Genomic DNA, 17,578 nt, shown 5'->3' with positions numbered 1-17,578 from the left:
TGGGAAGTGTGTACAGGGTGGGGAAGCAAAATTTACAATGAACATTCAGTTGTTTTTTTCTCAGCAGGCACTACGTCAATTGTTTTGAAACCAAACATATATTGATGTCATAATCATACCTAACACTATTATCCATACCTTTTCAGAAACTTTTGCCCATATGAGTAATCAGGAAAGCAAACATCAAAGAGTGTGTGATTTGCTGAATGCACTCGTCACACCAAAGGAGATTTCAAAAATAGTTGGAGTGTCCATAAAGACTGTTTATAATGTAAAGAAGAGAATGACTATGAACAAAACTATTACGAGAAAGTCTGGAAGTGGAGGAAGCAACAAAAAACGTACCAAAGCTTTTATTAAAGCTCTCAAATCCAAAATCCTAAAGGATCCAACCAAATCCATGAGAAAAATGGCAACTGAACTTGAGGTAGACAACAAGACCGTTAGAAATGCAGTAAAATATGATTTGAAGTTAAAATCTTACACAAGAACACCAAAACACTTGTTGACAACAGCAACAAATCCAACTTTAGCAATTTTTGGGAATCATGTTTATGGCCGCCTTCTAGCCCAGATCTAAACCCTCGGGATTACGTATGCTATTTGGGGCGTTTTAGAACATGCACCAATAGAACATCACACAGCAATGTCGACTTTCTTAAAGATACTATTAAAGAAGAATGGGAGAAGTTGTCACCCGAATATTTGAGGAACACTTGCGCTAGTTTCAGGAAGCGTGTGAAGGCAGTTATTGAGAAAGAAGGAGGACACATAGAATAAAAACATTTTCTATTATGTCAATTTTCTTGTGGCAAATAAATTCTCATGACTTTCAATAAACTAATTGGTCATACACTGTCTTTCAATCCTTGCCTCAAAACATTGTAAATTTTGCTTCCCCACCCTGTATGGCATTAAAAACAAAAGTTTCAGGGAAAAAATACAGCCCCTATAAACCAAAGAGATTGTATGGAGCATGATGACGTTTTATACCAGGTGTCATTCAACACGTTTCAAACTCTTTGTTCTGCTTCTTGTCATGGGGTCAGGGGCAAAGTATTAGGCAGCGAGCCGTGTACCAGTGATTTGCATGGTTAATTTTTAAAGAGCACAGCCAAAAAAATGGTGCATGGCTTGCTCAAAGCCGTGCTAATTATCAATATATTGTTCTCTTACCTGCCTAATTTTGGCTGAATCCATCTATCGGTTAATCGTGTTGAAAGCACATGTAAAAGCAAAGTTATGAGACATAATAAACACATTATTTTTTTTGTCATTATGTTTGGTGTGCATTCGGTGCAGGTAGAGATGATAAAAACAGGCTTCTAACTGAATTTCTCACAAGCAGGAAGTGCTTGTATGAAAGAAAACATATCACCATGTTTCTATTGGTGGAAAAGTGTATCACATGGACCAATCAGAGACATCCATACTGTGCCGTGTGTAATCTAGTATACCATGAAAGCTGTAGAAATAATGGGAACAGAAGAGACAGCAATAGAATTACCAAACTTCAAGATTTCAGAGATTTGTGCATATTTTCTGTTTTTTTGAGTGTGTTATTAGTGTTTTGTGCTGATACCACTGGTGGTTACATGCAGGTAAGAGGAGAGTAAAAACTAATACAGGTGATAATAAAAGGGTGCAGACAGTAGCAGCAATGTGCCAGGGGGTTTAGACAAGCAAGTGCAGAGAAGATTTAAGCGAGGTAAGTCAGGCAGGTACAGGTAGTTGTTCATGGAAACCATCACTAAAAGGTAAACACACAAAGCTATGATGTGAAAATAAAAATGAATATCCACAAAGCAAGAAATGTGGATAACTTGATAGAATGAATTAGCAAAAATGACAGAAAAGACAATATATTGAATAAAATTCTAAACTTATTTTCCATGTCAAAATATACATTGAACAAACCAAAATGCACTAGAATGCAGCATTTAAGGTGGATTTTTTTCAAAATTTTCATCACTTTTACACCTGCTGGAATATTACACACCCTGTTTTTTTTTTGTTTGTTTGTTTTTTACTGACACACCCCGTTCCTCCATTTCTGCCTAATACCCTGGTCAGGGGTCACACTAAATAGTCATTTTACCCTTTAGATCCCATTTAGTTCAGGTTTGAGTGTCTTTTAAAGCTGTGCACATATTATCTGTATTTCCTTGGTGTATCTGAAGAAAAGAAAATAAGAAACAAACATGACATGCTCATTTCAACCCTGCAAAACGAACAAAGCTTAAGGTGGCCTGACACTTTTGCACAACACTGCACATTTATGTTGTGTTGTACTTGTGCATTTTTGTTTGAGTTGTCCTATTAGCTCTAAGGATAGAACAATTATCATCTAGGTAATTATCTAATCCAATTTTAATCTGGGATTCAATTAAATTTATTTGCTGATCTGCAGTAGCCTCTCTGCATGATGTCATCACTTCAGCAAAGTCACACCACCATTGTCTACACTGAAATTAGAAAAAAAAAAGTACTTATGACCACTGATCATAAATACAAATTTCATAATTATTATTATTATTATTATTATTATTATTATTATTATTGGTAGTAGTAGTAGTAGCCCCTGCTTGTGTGTGTGTAGTGACTAGCTTGGCAGATAGATAACAGGTTTCCCAAGAAAAGCCGGACATCGAACTTCTCTCCAAAACTTTACGCTAGACTAACTGCGAAACTGCAAAACATACATACAGAATATGTCTCAGTTATGTTTGTTGCCTTAGTACATTTAAATGAATAGAAATGAAATCGCTAGCTTGAGGCTAACTTGAATGGAAAATTCCATAGACATGCTAACGATTAGCATTTACAAACTAACTGGAAATTTACAACGTTCCTTTATCCAACAACAAAGGTTTGCATCAGAGGTTGTTTTTTTTTTTTTTTTGCATACATTCATACAACAACTGAATGTAAAAATACTCACAGGCAAACGTTTTCCTGGCCGTACAGAGTGAGAAAAATATCTTTATTGTTTAGTTTTTTCTTAGGTCTGAGCTGATGACGACTACGGGAACACAAAAAGGACAAAATGTACGGTACTGCAACTTATTCTGACCACTAGAGGGCCCCCTATTCTTGATATTAACAATAACATCACAATAATAATAATAATAATAATAATAACAACAACAACAACAACAATAATAATGGTAATACATGTTAATATTACTGACTCATTCTTGTACTTTATATTAAAGTTATGTCAGGGCTGTAGTTTTCTTTGCCTTGTGTTTGTCTTTCTGTTTATCTAAAGCAGAGTTGAGTTTGTGCCACCTGCCTCTCTCCAGATATAAGCCTCAGCTCAGCTCCAGACTCCGCTCAGTCCAGCCAGCTCTGCCCTCCTCTCACCCACTGGAAAATATACTCTCCCTATTCCTCTGAAGTAACACTTGAGCCTGGTCCCCAGACTCATCCCCATTCAGCCCTCAGGACCCAGGGTCTGCAGTCGACCTTTTCACCAGCGAAAGAATTCCTCTCAAACCTGCTGAAGCACAATTAAGCTAATTAGCATAAACTCATTTGTTGAGTATTGTGTCAGAATTCTGTCTCTTATGACAAGTTATCTGAAAGTCAGTTCAACACAGCTCTAAGTTTGGTTTATTTTAAATACTGACATCAGGATTTGTAGATTTACCTAAAATACATCAATTTTCTGTATCAGTTATTGATTTTCTTATGTCCTAATAATTAATGGTTGATCCATTATCGGCCCCTTTTTCCAGTTCTGCCCTATTGTCAATGAGTGTGAGCACACAAATATTTCACTATTAGTCTGAATATGACAAGTATCACTTAAACAGCACATTTTATTTGAATATTTTCTCCAAAAATCTGCATTTTTCATTTCAGACATGTATGATATGCTGCTGTTCTGGTTTTATTAGGATTTTTTGGATATATGTACATCACATTTGGGAGGTGCATCTAATTTGCAAATTTTACCGCAGGTTGCCTCGATTAATGCTCAGCTGGGCTGGAGGCAAAGACTCACTCTGGTAAATACAGATGCTGCAGATAAAGTCCACATTTCTGGTTAGAGGGGGAAACACACCTAGTTTTAAACATCATGGAGGAGGATGGGAGCTGGTTTTCAGATAGAGGCATGTATTAAAACCTGAAGGAACAAAAGAATGAATATGTGTTCACCCCTAGTGGAAAACCTTGAATAAAATGATTGCATGTAAACAGGGTTATCTGTGGACTATTAATTTTGATTAGTCATGTAAATGCTTTTAGGATTGTGTATTTTTCGGAATAAGGGTAAAAAAACAGAACATTTAACTCACTGTTGAATGTTTTTGATGCAGCCGTTCCCTAAATCTCCTGATAAAAAACCCAAAACTTTTTCTTTTCAGTATGATTATGGAAACTTCTTTTACCATATGCAATTGTGATGCTTCATACTTTACTACTTTACATGCATTTTCTGTGGTCATTCATTATTACTGTTTAGTTTAGTTTATTTGGAATATGCAACAAAAGGAATCCTACTTAGACCTTAGAAACAAAACAGATTGCAAGAAAATATGAAAAATGTGAAAACAAAATATGACTTCCTTCACACATTTGCAAAGGAGTGGGAGGAAGTATAACTTATTTAATCCCGCCCCTTCTCCACACAACAGTCTATCCTTTAGCTTCCATCAGCATAATATATGATAAATCAATTCCCTTGGATCTTTTGTAAGCAGTAAACTTATCATCTTCACATACACATAGAGCAATACACACATATATTGACATACCAGAAAAATAAATATATACATACATACATCCTTGAAGGTAACACAAAACAATAAAACAAAGTGAACAACTGTTTCTACCAAGTGTTATTTTTATATTTCTGTATATATATATATATTTTTTATACTTTTTATATTTCCTCATATCCCTATGCTGCTGTAACACTGCATATTTCCTAAAAAGGATAATCTTATCTTATCTTAAAGTGTGAAACATGTCTGATACAACAGGTCCCACAGACTGATGTGGAGACCAGATTACTCCCTGACCTCATCTGTGGGAAACAGACATCACAGCCATTTCAGATGGAAAACAACAACAGTGGTGACACGACAAAGCCTAGAGTATTTGCTCTTAACCAGTTTGTAGAAATGGACATAAAGAATATCCTTATTTAGTGATTTTTCATCAATTTTAGTTGACATTTTATGGAGAAAAAAAACAACTACTAATACCTGCTGTTGCTGTTATACTTTTCACTACTGCTCCTGCTCCCACAGCTACAGTCCATCAAACAGGTTGACTTCTTTATTTTCCTGTCAGTGTCGTCTCAACTGGTTCCACAGACACAGTACAATAAAATGTCTTGAACCCATGGAGGATGTTGGATAAATTACCATAGTGAGAGATTCTTTTAATGAACCACAATAGAACAAACAAACCAGTGTGCGCTTCATTTTACGATGCTGTGATTTGGATTCCTCTTCACAACAAGGGTCTTCAAAGACAACAAGTCCCTGTGCACCTGCTCTGTCTCCCCCTGTATATGGTTCCACTAATGAAGGGGACACTCAAAGACCGAAATGCAATTTCTCGTGTTTTACTGAGAAAATGACAACAGACTTTGAAAAGGCCAGTGGGAGTGAAAGGCCTGGGGACAGGAAATCAGCAGGATGGCAGCACATGTATTCAAAGTGATAATATAGTGTACAGTGTGGGCAAAACACTCCAACAACAAGGAAGCATAAATAAAAGTTAGAGAACACTTCCTCCCACTACCTTCCCATAAACTGGAAAGATAAACAAGCCGCTGTGGAGCCAAGCAGGTGATTTACAAGGGTGATCATTTGTCCCACAATGAGGATGCGGAGCGGACAGCTAAAGTATGGCCAGCTCTAAACACAAAGATGCTGCCGTGATAAACAGCCAGAAGATAGTGTGGAAAAGATAAGTAAGGACGCTGCAGATACTGAGGAAAAACAATAGCAAAGGTATCTATCATGTAATACTGGAAGAATGTTACCGCCATCAGTCACCCTTCTAACAGATAATTGGTTATAGACTCAGAGGAAAGAATGGAAAAGAGGAATATTTCTGATGAAACATTTTAAGGAATATAATGCGTTTCCTTCAGGTGATGGATTCACCGTTCACACAAGCCTCACATCGGAGTTTACCGAGGAAGCATTGCATCACACTTCCAAACTGTATAGTCCAAAATAACACAAGAATTTACAGGAATCAGACTGAGCAATCCATGATAGTTATTACTGATAGAGGGTATGGGTAAGAGCAGTAAAAGTACACAAGTGGTACCAGGCACAACAAACCCCGCCCCTCACATGTATTGTAGCTTATTTTGGCATCGATTCAGACGATGCCATCATGTCTATATGTGTGGTGATGTCAGCATATCAAGTCATTCTATATATTTTCCAAGTTTGAAGTAAATTGAAACAAAATTGATGGTTTTTATAGACATTTGAAATTTCACCCATGATAAGTAAATGGGGAAAAAAAAAAAGATTTAAAAAAATTCAAAGAAAAATTTGAAATTTTGACCTACTTTTCCCAAAATGTAACCCCATCTATTCTGGGTCACTGGTAATTTATAAACCCAATTTGGTATGAATTCAACCAATAGTTTTGCTGCTACAGACATATGAAATGTCGCCTATTATATGTAAATGGGAGAAAAAAAGATTATAAAAAATTTATACAAAATTTTTACTTTGACCTGTTTTTCCCAAAATGTAATCAGATATCTATAAACCCACTTTGGTATGAATCCAATCAATAGTTTTGCTGCTAGAGTGTTAACAAACAAACAAACAAACAAACAAACAAGCTGAACCAAAAACAGGGAGGTGGGGTAATAAATGTAATTGTAGTCTGTTAGGACACTGGGAGTTACAATTACTACTCAAAATATTTGTGATTACAAAGGAGAATATATCTGGTAATATTATAAATAAACTGTTTTTTTCCCTCGTTTGCATGTTTGAAGGATAGATGGGTGACTTTGGTACCTGGCACTTTGCCAGCTTTTTAGACCCAATAATAACAGACAAATTTAGACATATTTCCCCCAGGATGTACCTAATGATGACCTCAGAAAAATGCTAAATAAATAAATAAATAAATATACTCCTGTTCTGATCCATCCCAAAATTAATGAATTTTTAATCAAATATTGGGGCCAAAAATAGGACCAAAACTGGGACAGGAGAATCTACCTAGGTGTCAGTGCATTTGAACTGAAAACATGGCTTGAAATGGTCTTATATACCACTATGAATAAAGACACTGTGTTAAATGTGATGATGCTAGTGGTTTTTCTAATCCAGACATGTGGGTTTTTCATGAATCAGCAGTCTCATTCCATGTTTGGTGTATAACCCATCGTGTCCACCTGTGTTACATGCAGAACCTGCCCATTTAAACAAATAAATAGCGAGTGATTTTGCAACAACGGTCATTTTTATGAAACACTCTCCCTTGCATATTTACTTCAATTCCCAAAATGTACGTGTTACAGTATAAAAAAATATTTGAAAAAAAAGTAGCGCGTAATTTTTGTGTCCTTTTTACCTTGGTTACATCAGGGTGATCATTGTATACAGAATTATCCGCTCACTGCTGGAACACTGACTTTGTCATAATTTCAGGGGAAAACTCCTACGTCACTGAGCTGTCTGTGGATTTGCTTTGTGTAATATTGTGGGTATTGAGGAAAAAAAACCTGAAAGAAAAAGACGGGAGAGTTCATTATAGAAACATGGTGTTCGTGTTACATGCAAATTTTTGTACGCGCGCGTCAAATAAAAATGTGTTGTACCAGAAAAATAGTTTCTCTTTTATCTCAGTCAATATTTATTTTTAAAATAGACCTAAAGTGCTTCCAAACTTGCTTCATAACATTAGTCTACATCTTTTTTATTTTAGCCCCTGAGTCCTGCTTTGAGGAACCAGTTTCATAAAAGCACCCATCTAAAAAATAAATGACTGAAAACACATACTGTGTATGTTTATTTTAATGAAAAATTGCTATTTAAAATAATGATGTCCTGATCTGGATTGTTTTGCCTTCTATCCAATCCAATTTTTTTTATGATTAGTTTGCCGATACCAATCTGATACCGATCCAATACCGACTTTTTACAACAAAATTTTGATTAAAAGTTTGAGTCATTATCCATAGGTTATTATGCTATCATTTTACTTGAGATCACAATTGGGCTGAATGTGGAACCTGAACTAAAACTAGTATGACACCTTTGACTCTTAATAACTTTGGTATAATTTGTGCACTATCCAAATTCATACTGTGGGCCAAATTAGAACCTTTGGCTGGCCAGTTTTGGCCCACAGGGCATATGTTTGCCACTGCTGTAGCTGGTCTACGGACAGGTCCATCCAGGGATTATATGGGGGTTGCGTTCTGTGCCGTACGTTAGTGATGCACACATCAGCCAGTTACTCGCAGGTTGGGTTGGGGCGGGTCAAAAGAATATCAGTTTATTTGTGGGGCGGGTTGGGTTGGGTCAAATAATTCCACAACAGCCCCATGGGTTAAAAAAAACCTGACTCGCGCATCACTACCAGATCATAAAGTGAAACTTATAGAGCAGGCATGTCCAAAGTCCGGCCCGGGGGCCAATCACGGCCCGCGGTCAGATTTTATACGGCCCACAGCTTGGGTTTTAGAATGTATTATTTATGGCCCGCTTGGACTGTTGAACCGAGTACATGAATCATAAAAGGTTCAAAATGCAGTTTCTCCTTTCACCTCATGGTGGCAGCACCACTCTAACTCTATCTGGCTCTGTGACTTTGCCGTGAACCCTTTTCGCTAATTTCTAACCATGGCACCTGTAAATAAAAAAACGAAAGTTGACAGTGAGGGCCGCTGCTTCCAGGAGAGATGGGAATTACAATTTTTTTTTCACTGAAAATCGAGGTGATTGTGTTTGCCTAATTTGTCAACAGACTGTTGCCTTGTTTAAGGAATTCAATGTAAAGAGACGCTAGCAGACAAAACATGCTAACGCATACGACAAGCTAGCAGGGAGTGAGCGTTCTGAAAAAGTGAAGCAAATTCAAGCTGCTTTAAACTCACAACAGTGACTCTACATGTGAACCTGGGAGTTCAGTGAATTCACCACCAAGGCAGGCTACCAAGTTGCCAGGTTAGTTGCCTATAACTGCTGGTGTTATGTACTTATAGTTGTGACACAAAATATTACTTTCTAAATGATTTTGTGAAAGACAAGAGTAAGAGTCATACGTTTTCGTCTTAAATGTTAACAGACTTTACATTACTGAGTAATATATGAGTAATGATTACTCATATAAGTCATGTTTAAAATGAATGTGGGGTTAAGATTTTTATCAACTTGGAAGTTTAAGATACTCTATACAGTTTGTTCTATGTTATCTGACTCCAGATGTGAAAGGAAGGCAGAACTGGTTTTTTTTTGTTTTTGTTTTTTAATTTGTTCACACCTGAGTGGCTCAAATTTGTTTACATTGTCATTTAAAAAAAAATGATATTGTGACAATGAAAATAAAATTGTTGTAGAACAGCGCATTTACATGTCATTTTTACTGTTTAAAAAATGTCCGAAGGGACCACTGGCCCCTGGCAATGTCCACATTATCAGATCTGGCCCTCTTTAAAAAAAAGTTTGGACACCCCTGTTATAGAGGCTTTACTAATTCCTCTAAGCCTCCCGCTGTTGTGCAGCTAATTATCCTTTTCCCTGTCTTCAGAAACTTTAATTTTAGGGGGCAGGACGTGTGTTTACCCCCCACCCCCCCCCCCACCCCACCCCCAGAACCCGGTACAAATCGGCCCGATCTTGTGACTAAATCCAATCCGATCTTCTAAAAAATGCCAGATTGGCAGCCGATAGCGATCTGTAGATCGAATCGGAACATCCTTAATTCTAAACTAGTGGTGAATGTGCTTTGGCGTATCCTAGTGGTGATATATGGTTATAGTGCATCTGAAAACTGAGCTGTGTACTGCGCCCCACCAAAAAGTAATTTCACCAGCTGCTGCTAAACTGATATGAAACACTGAGCATCTCCTCCTTGAAGATGAAGTGGTCAGAACAACTCAAGTGTTCCATCCATTTATCCTTTATTCAGATTCTGCCAACCCCTGCTCATTTTCCAACGGCTCAACTTGAAGCAAAATTTTTTTTAAAAATCACTCTTTTCTGAACCACTTAACTCAGAAGAACATAGCGGTTTTTACCTAGTAAAACCGCTGCCTGAGTCATTTAATTTGTTTGTCTGTGAATCTGAAATAACCACCACACACTCAACCTCTGTCTCTGTCTGACTGTGGATGTTTTCAGAATCGTGCGGTAGTTCAAATGCTCCTTTCTCTAAACACAAGTAATGAAAATGTGAGGTTGAGGAATGAAATTGCCTGTGCAAATAGTGCTACAGGTCATTGGTTGTTCAATCACAGTATAACTAATCTCAGACTATGCCAACAGGGTTTTATATCTGTTTATCAGGTAAACACTCAAATAGGCACATCACACCACAATGGGCAGTTAGACATGGAAGAGCAAAGGTGGAGATGAATACAAGGACATGATTGGTCCACGAAAAACATAGGATAAACATTTGCTTTTCCTATTAATTAGTTCTAAAGAATTACTATGAAAGACTTTAGTACTTTAGAGGGTTTTTCAACACATCATTTGAAATGACAATAATACATGGCATAACCTTTTTTCTAAATCATCAGGTTTTCATCCTGTTGGAATATGGGGGTCATGAGGTGTGTAAGGGAGGACTCATACGCACAATGATGAAGGAAGAAAGGGATTTAATAAACAAGAAAAATCTAACAGAGAGGAACTAACAAAAACCTAGGGCCAACAATGATTCCGCACTGCATGGCTGCAGAATCAGGCCTTAAATAAGGCTGATTCTGATGCGCCGCAGCCGTACAGCATGAAACAGGTGAGTGTCATGATGAATGGGTGGATGAAGAGGGAGGAGCCGGTGGCCATGCCAGAGCAGATGGTGACGATGGGTAGGGATGAGTACCTTTCACATTTAAACCGATACTGTACCAATACTCGCTATACAACGGTACCTGTTTTCAGTACTTTTTGTGTGTATGTGAGGTGATTCAAGTTATTTTGTCTATAAAAAAAATAGTAAAAACTTCTGAATTCTGAATATTTATTTGTCAACATCACAAATGAAATAACATAACAACATAAAAGTTGAGAAAACTTGAGAAAAGTGTGTGTAGGGGAGGGCAAATAACTTAAAAATAAATATAACATATATAACATTTTTCAAACTAAAGTATTACAAACTAAAACAGACCACTCCCTCCAGCATGAACTGTACTGCACATGTTCAGCAGTTCTGTTTCAGGAACACCAACATATCTACTTTATCTGGCAACAGCCAAGCCCACTCCACACTGACTTTTTTTTATGCCTCTTCCTCTCCCCGATGCTAGCAGTAGGTGAAAAGCCGTCTGCTGTTTCAGGTGCACTGACGGTGCCTGGTGCTGGAGTCATAGCCTGCGCTCCTTTGGGCCTTTCCAATATTGTCCACTCCTCAGCTTTCAGGTGTATATTATATTTGACTAAGTGTTTCCTCAGGTTTGAGGTGTCGCTGTGGCTGGCTTTACATTTAGCATTACAGATACTGCAGCGAGCCCAGTCTGCATGAAGTTTAGCAAAGTGGAGCCACACTTTAAAATGCTTGGTGTTACCATCAAGACGCCACTGACGTAATCACGCTCTCGTGCGTCCAATGCCATCATCGCGTCAGGCAGACACTCCTCCACTCTCTCCCCATGCAACACATGCAACGTGAGGATGCGTTCAAGTACCAAAATGTGGTACCGTTTGACTTTACATGAATCAATACTTGGTAGCGCCAGCAGAATTCTGTTGGTACTAGTAAAACTACTGAATTTGATAACCATCCCTAAATACACACCATCATTTCCATAGTCAAAAGACTTGTGAGAATATGGCTGCGTTCAGACAGCAGGTCTTAATGCACAATTTGGATTTTTTTGATGAAATCTGATTTTTTTGTGTGCCTGTTCATATTACACATTAAATGCGACTTGTATCGGTTTTAAGTATGAACTAAATGTGACCCTGAAGTGACCCACATGTGCAAAAGGGGTCCTGATGTAGTATATGACCATGCAGGGCACATTGTTTTTCCCGCCGCTCCTCCTCCTGGGATGCAGAATTGTGACGTTTGTTGCATTTCAATGAAGTGAAGGTTAGATAAATGCAACCTGGCCATTCAGACTGAAGTCACATTGAAAAATATCAGATATGTATCAGATTTAGGACCAAATATGAAAGTGGCCTGGGTTGGATTTGAAAACATCTGAGTTGTGCTGTTCAAACGGTCTTTAACAGATAGGATACAGGTCACATATGGGGGGGGGGATCAGATTTGGTCCACATTTGCCTGCAGTCTGATTGTATCCTATGTGTCTTCTAGCTCAACTGGGGTAAACCCTTATGTGGAATTTCCAACCATCCCTCCCAGTCTCTCACCACTTCTAAGCAGTGAAGAACTTTGTTTATTTCCATGGGCCATAAATCATCTCTGTGTGGTGGAAATAAGTGAGAAACAATCTGTGTCCCTTGAGAATTTCAACCGAAAGTGCACCTGAGCAAAGCACTGAACGATCAGCCACTACGGTTATAATGTTGGAACAGAGGATAGTGTGCAGCCTGAAAGCCTACGCATTAGTGTTTTACCTCTCCTCTATAAGCTAAAGTAGAGCTCTCTACTTTTTAAGTGTCTTCATTTTGTCCATAATGTCCACAACTCATCTGTCTCTGCCTGACACTGAGGCAAATCCTTCCCCCTGGAGACATTATTATTCAGAAGGGATGTATATATCTCATGACAGTAATAACGTCACCTTGAAACTCAAAGTCAACCTCCAACAAAGACCCGCTGTGCAAACTGTCCCCGGAGTATTAGCACTGACTTACTGTACTGTGGCTACTATTTAGTATGCTAATATATGACAAAATTCTCCACTGTGATTCTAATTACTGGCACACAAGTTGGTAGATTATATCGTCGAAAATCTCCAGGCCTGCCCTTTTGAAATGAGGACATGGTCCCAACGTTGATTGTTCATTTACAGGTTAAACACGTCACAATCAACTGTGAATAATGTCTAATAAAGCGTCATTTTAATTAACATGGAGCATATAAGAGGTCAGAGAGGTAGAACAGAAAAGAGGGAATGAGAGAAAAAAAAAAAAAAAAAGTCATTCATTACGTAGGTTGTTGGTTTTACCTGGACCAGAGCAAAAGGATGCGATCACAGCCAGTATGCAGATGTAACTGAGGTAGGGCATCCATGACATGGTGTTCTGGGACGAGACAGGGAACAAGAGGTTAGTTTTTTATTTATTTATTTTTTTGTCACTTATGGGTACGGAACCAAATATGGTAACTAGAGCCCGACCAATATGGGATTTTTGGGGCCAATGCCGATGCCAATATTGGGGGCTAAAAAAAGCCGATATACAATATATCGGCCGATATACAATATTGGCCAATAACCGATATATTGGCTAATATATGAAATAAGAACACTGATCTACACAGGATATAATAATCTTTCATTCATTCATTTTCTGACCCCGCTTTATCCTCACTAGGGTCACGGGGGTCGCTTGGAGCCTATCCCAGCTACATAGGGGCGAAGGCGGGGTACACCCTGGACAAGTCGCCAGTTCATCACAGGGCTGAACATATAGAGACAAATAATCACTCTCACATTCACACCTATGGGCAATTTACATTAACCAATTAACCTATCAGTGCATGTCTTTGGATGGTGGGAGGAAGCCGGAGTACCCGGAGAGAACCCACGCAGACACGGGGAGAACATGCAAACTCCACACAGAAAGGTCCCACCCCCCGTCGACTGGTGTTGGAATCGAACCCAGGACCTTCTTGCTGTGAGGCACGAGTGCTAACCACTGTACCACCGTGTCGCCCGTAATATATATATAATATATAATAGATATAAGATATAATAAAAGATATAATAATCTTATATTAGATAATTGTGGTCAGGTGGATAAACAGTTGCATAAATCTTTGTTTACCTCACAAATATAATTTACACAACTTTCAAATGCAAACTATTCAATCACAAAAATAGTTAGAGTAAAAAATGTTACTGACCATAAAATTCTGTTTTCCCTCACAAATTTTGATGTGTCTGCCTCACGGCACTACAACTTCCCATGTGGACTAAGGACTAAACTGAGCATGTGCAGAGTGAATTAGGTGAGTCCTAAGTTGTTCCTAATTGGAGCACTTGTAAGAGTTACAACTGACCTGTGTTACAACTTTCCCAGGTCTCCCCTACACTATTAACACCCAGGCCTGCCTGCAGAATGAAACTGTGAGGTAGACAGGAAGCGCACGGACATGGGTGTGTGTGTGTGGAGGGGGGGTGAATACTTCATAAGACGGGGGGTCCGTGATTTTTGGAGAGGAGGGAGGGGGTCAGAGCCGGGGGGGGGGATTTAGTGGTCCAATGGTTCATCATCAGAGCGTGCGGTAGCAGTCCGTGATTTTCGCCGAGAGGGTTGGAGTGGGGGGTGGGGTAGGGGGGTGATAGCGTTATTGTCCGAGCAGGAGTGAAAGTTAAACTAACTCGCTTTACTGTTCCTCTAACTCTCCGAACAGCACGCACACACACACACAGGAGCAGCGAGCAACAGAATCTCCGCGCAGCAAAAAAGTTAATACATCAGCTACATATTGGCCGATGTTGATTAATCGGTGATACGCTATAATCGGCCTGATTAATCGGCCAGCCAATTAATCGGTCAGGCTCTAATGGTAACTTCATTAACCTTAATTTTTCGACATAAAAATGTTTAAAAATTGAAAAATGTCACAAAAGTAATAAAGTCTTGTTATGTCCTCCAATAACCCACTAAAGTTGAAATCTGGAGTATTTCTATGAGTGCCCTATAAAGGGTTAATACTGAAAGAGATGTATATACAGTAACAGCATATGTTATTTCAGCTCTATACAGGTGAATGGTTTATGTTCTGGAATTACAATAATTTTATTCTGTCCAAGTGATATATGTTAACCTTTTTATCACAAACGGGAATCCCAGTGGCAATTTGTTCAGACCGTAATTGGACCGCAGAACGGATCAACCTATATGCATCATGACAGCATTTCACTTGTAGTGTGTCTAAAATGAGGTCAGGGAGACAAGTGTCTTCTTACCTGGAAATTGAGGAAAACTGTAAGTAGGCTGAAGAACACGGCCATCGCAGAAAAACCAAATATAAGGAGGGGTTTCCTCCCTATACGTTCAATCACTAAGCCCTGGGGACAAAAAAAAAGAAAGAAAAAGAGAAACATCCTGAGATTAGACACATTCCAGTGCTTTTTCTGTCTCATTAGCTGAGTGATGACAGGTTTACACTGTTTATACAACATACCTAATCATTTTCTCACACCAGACAGACCTTGAAGGTGTTTGATTAATGCACTACAAGTTGACATCTTTTAACCAACAAAGACCCAAACATCCACTAATGACCAAAACCATCTACTGATATAAACTGCTTAATATCTGCTGATCCACTAATCTTATCAATACATGTAAATAATTGGTGTAAAATACAGTTAGTCATCGTTTCACGGTCATCAAATATGACCCATTTGGATGTTCAGAGGCTCCATAGTTACCGTGGAAACATCGTCATCTTCTACAACATTAACCTTGACCTGTAAAACCCATGGAGCTGGATCAATGACAGTGGATGGACACACTTGGTTTATGTCCAGTTAATGATATATTTGCTGAAAAAGTCACTTTTTCTTCAATTTTTGACATAAAGTTTTGACATAACAACCTTTAGATTTACTGAGTTTTTATGAACATCTTAATTAAATATAGGAAAATAAATCATTTACAGTGAAAAATGCAAAAGGCAGAGGATAATGTCATAATAAATAGCGATAAATCACTTCAGAAAGGATAAATAGAGAGAAAAATCTATTTGGGAACTACCAGAAAAGTAGCACTGGGTCTTTATGGGTTAAGTCAGTGATTCTCAAACTTTTTACAGTGGAGTATCCCTGAAATATATATATTTTTAGCCAAGTACCCCCAACTCTCGCTTCAGCATTTTTGATTGAAAAAATGAGAAAAAATGTCTTCCTCTGCCAAAGGTGTCTGTTTTAATTTTCAAAATGTTGGAAACAAACATCATATATTTAACTTTAATATATTGGGGAAAAAAACCCAAAACTAATCTTTATAAGAAAATTTTGTGTAAAATATAAACTGAAAAGTGCCCTCTTTCATTGATAAGAAAAACAAATAAATTGGTCATTAATGAATAAATGAACCTTTCACCCACAAAAATAATTACTTAATTGCCCAAATAAACTCATCTTGAATAATATAAAATAAAATGTTCTGAAATGAAATAAGGTCAGGAGTGTCAATTCTATAATATGAATGTATTTACTGTGTTGATTGTATTGTGTATATTTCAGCATTAATTCTCATTATTTATTTTGTATTCAGTATATGATGATTTATTTAATGTATTTTTCCCAAAAACCCCTGGGGGTACACATACCCCTGTTTGAGAAAGACTGGGTCATGCTACAGCAGTGGTTCCCAACCTTTTTTTGGCTCGTGACCCTATTTTAACATCACAAATTTCTGGCGATTCCAGACATTTTTTTTGCTAAAATAATTTATTTTTGATCACGTAATAGTTTGTTATACTATGTTTCAAATAAATGCTAATTTTAGATGACATTTAGTCTATATAATGTGTATTATACACCATTTTGATGTCTGCTTCTCAGTTTCTCTTGGAGATGTCTTAGTGGGGCTAGTCTGGTGAAGAAATCTTTCCATTCTCTTTTCGGTTTTCGGTTGATGCGTAGTAACGCACGCGGTCACATGATCGGGTCAATCAAGATATGCCCTCTCAGATATTATATCCTGCATTTTATGTGAACTTGATTTGTATTAGGAAAAGTGTGTGGTATTGTAATTATAATGAAATATACATTGAATCATTATTTTTTTATTTTTTTATCAATTGCTCGAAACTTCAGGTGACCCCACGTGGTTGAAAAACACTGCACTTACACTGACACATACCAACTTTATCTAACATGGTGTAACAGATACAAAAAGATATGACATAAAAGGAAGGAGCATCCTAGGTATTTACTTTACCCTTCAAACCACCTGTGAATTCTGCTAAAATTAAGCTGCTGGTGGTTTGGAATGCATTATACATGAAGGGTATCGTACAAACACAGTGACATACACTTAAAGAGTTACTCATACACAACACTATAAGGCTCATCAATAATTCCACAGGCTCTTCTCCCTCTCCACCCAGGTGTCTTTCTACTTGGGTCACTGGTGCAGCTTCATACTGGAAGTGGAGGCTCAGACTTCCCCATAGCCGACATCAAGCCCAGGATGAACCCAAGCGGCAGGTTTTCCTCCTCGGTGATGAACTGAGTGGGGATTAAAGTATTCATGGG

At 38.0% G+C, this 17,578-nt stretch overlaps 1 protein-coding gene across 1 annotated transcript in view; it reads right to left on the bottom strand.

Annotated features, from left to right (window-relative positions):
• The window catches only part of slc2a9l2 (solute carrier family 2 member 9, like 2), a 357,677-nt gene that overhangs the window by 126,272 nt on the left and 213,827 nt on the right, over nucleotides 1-17,578 (bottom strand). The window contains exons 10-11 of the mRNA XM_030134527.1: nucleotides 15,278-15,379; nucleotides 13,310-13,385 (exon numbers count right to left, since the gene is read on the bottom strand). Coding sequence (XP_029990387.1) covers nucleotides 13,310-13,385; nucleotides 15,278-15,379 — 178 coding nt within the window. The remainder of the gene's footprint in view (nucleotides 1-13,309; nucleotides 13,386-15,277; nucleotides 15,380-17,578) is intronic.

This window comes from Sphaeramia orbicularis, chromosome 5 (genome assembly GCF_902148855.1).
Source record: "Sphaeramia orbicularis chromosome 5, fSphaOr1.1, whole genome shotgun sequence".
NCBI classification, from domain to species: domain Eukaryota; kingdom Metazoa; phylum Chordata; class Actinopteri; order Kurtiformes; family Apogonidae; genus Sphaeramia; species Sphaeramia orbicularis.
The sequence above is the reverse complement of the archived record's forward strand: the minus strand, read 5'-3'. Positions and strand labels throughout refer to the sequence as shown.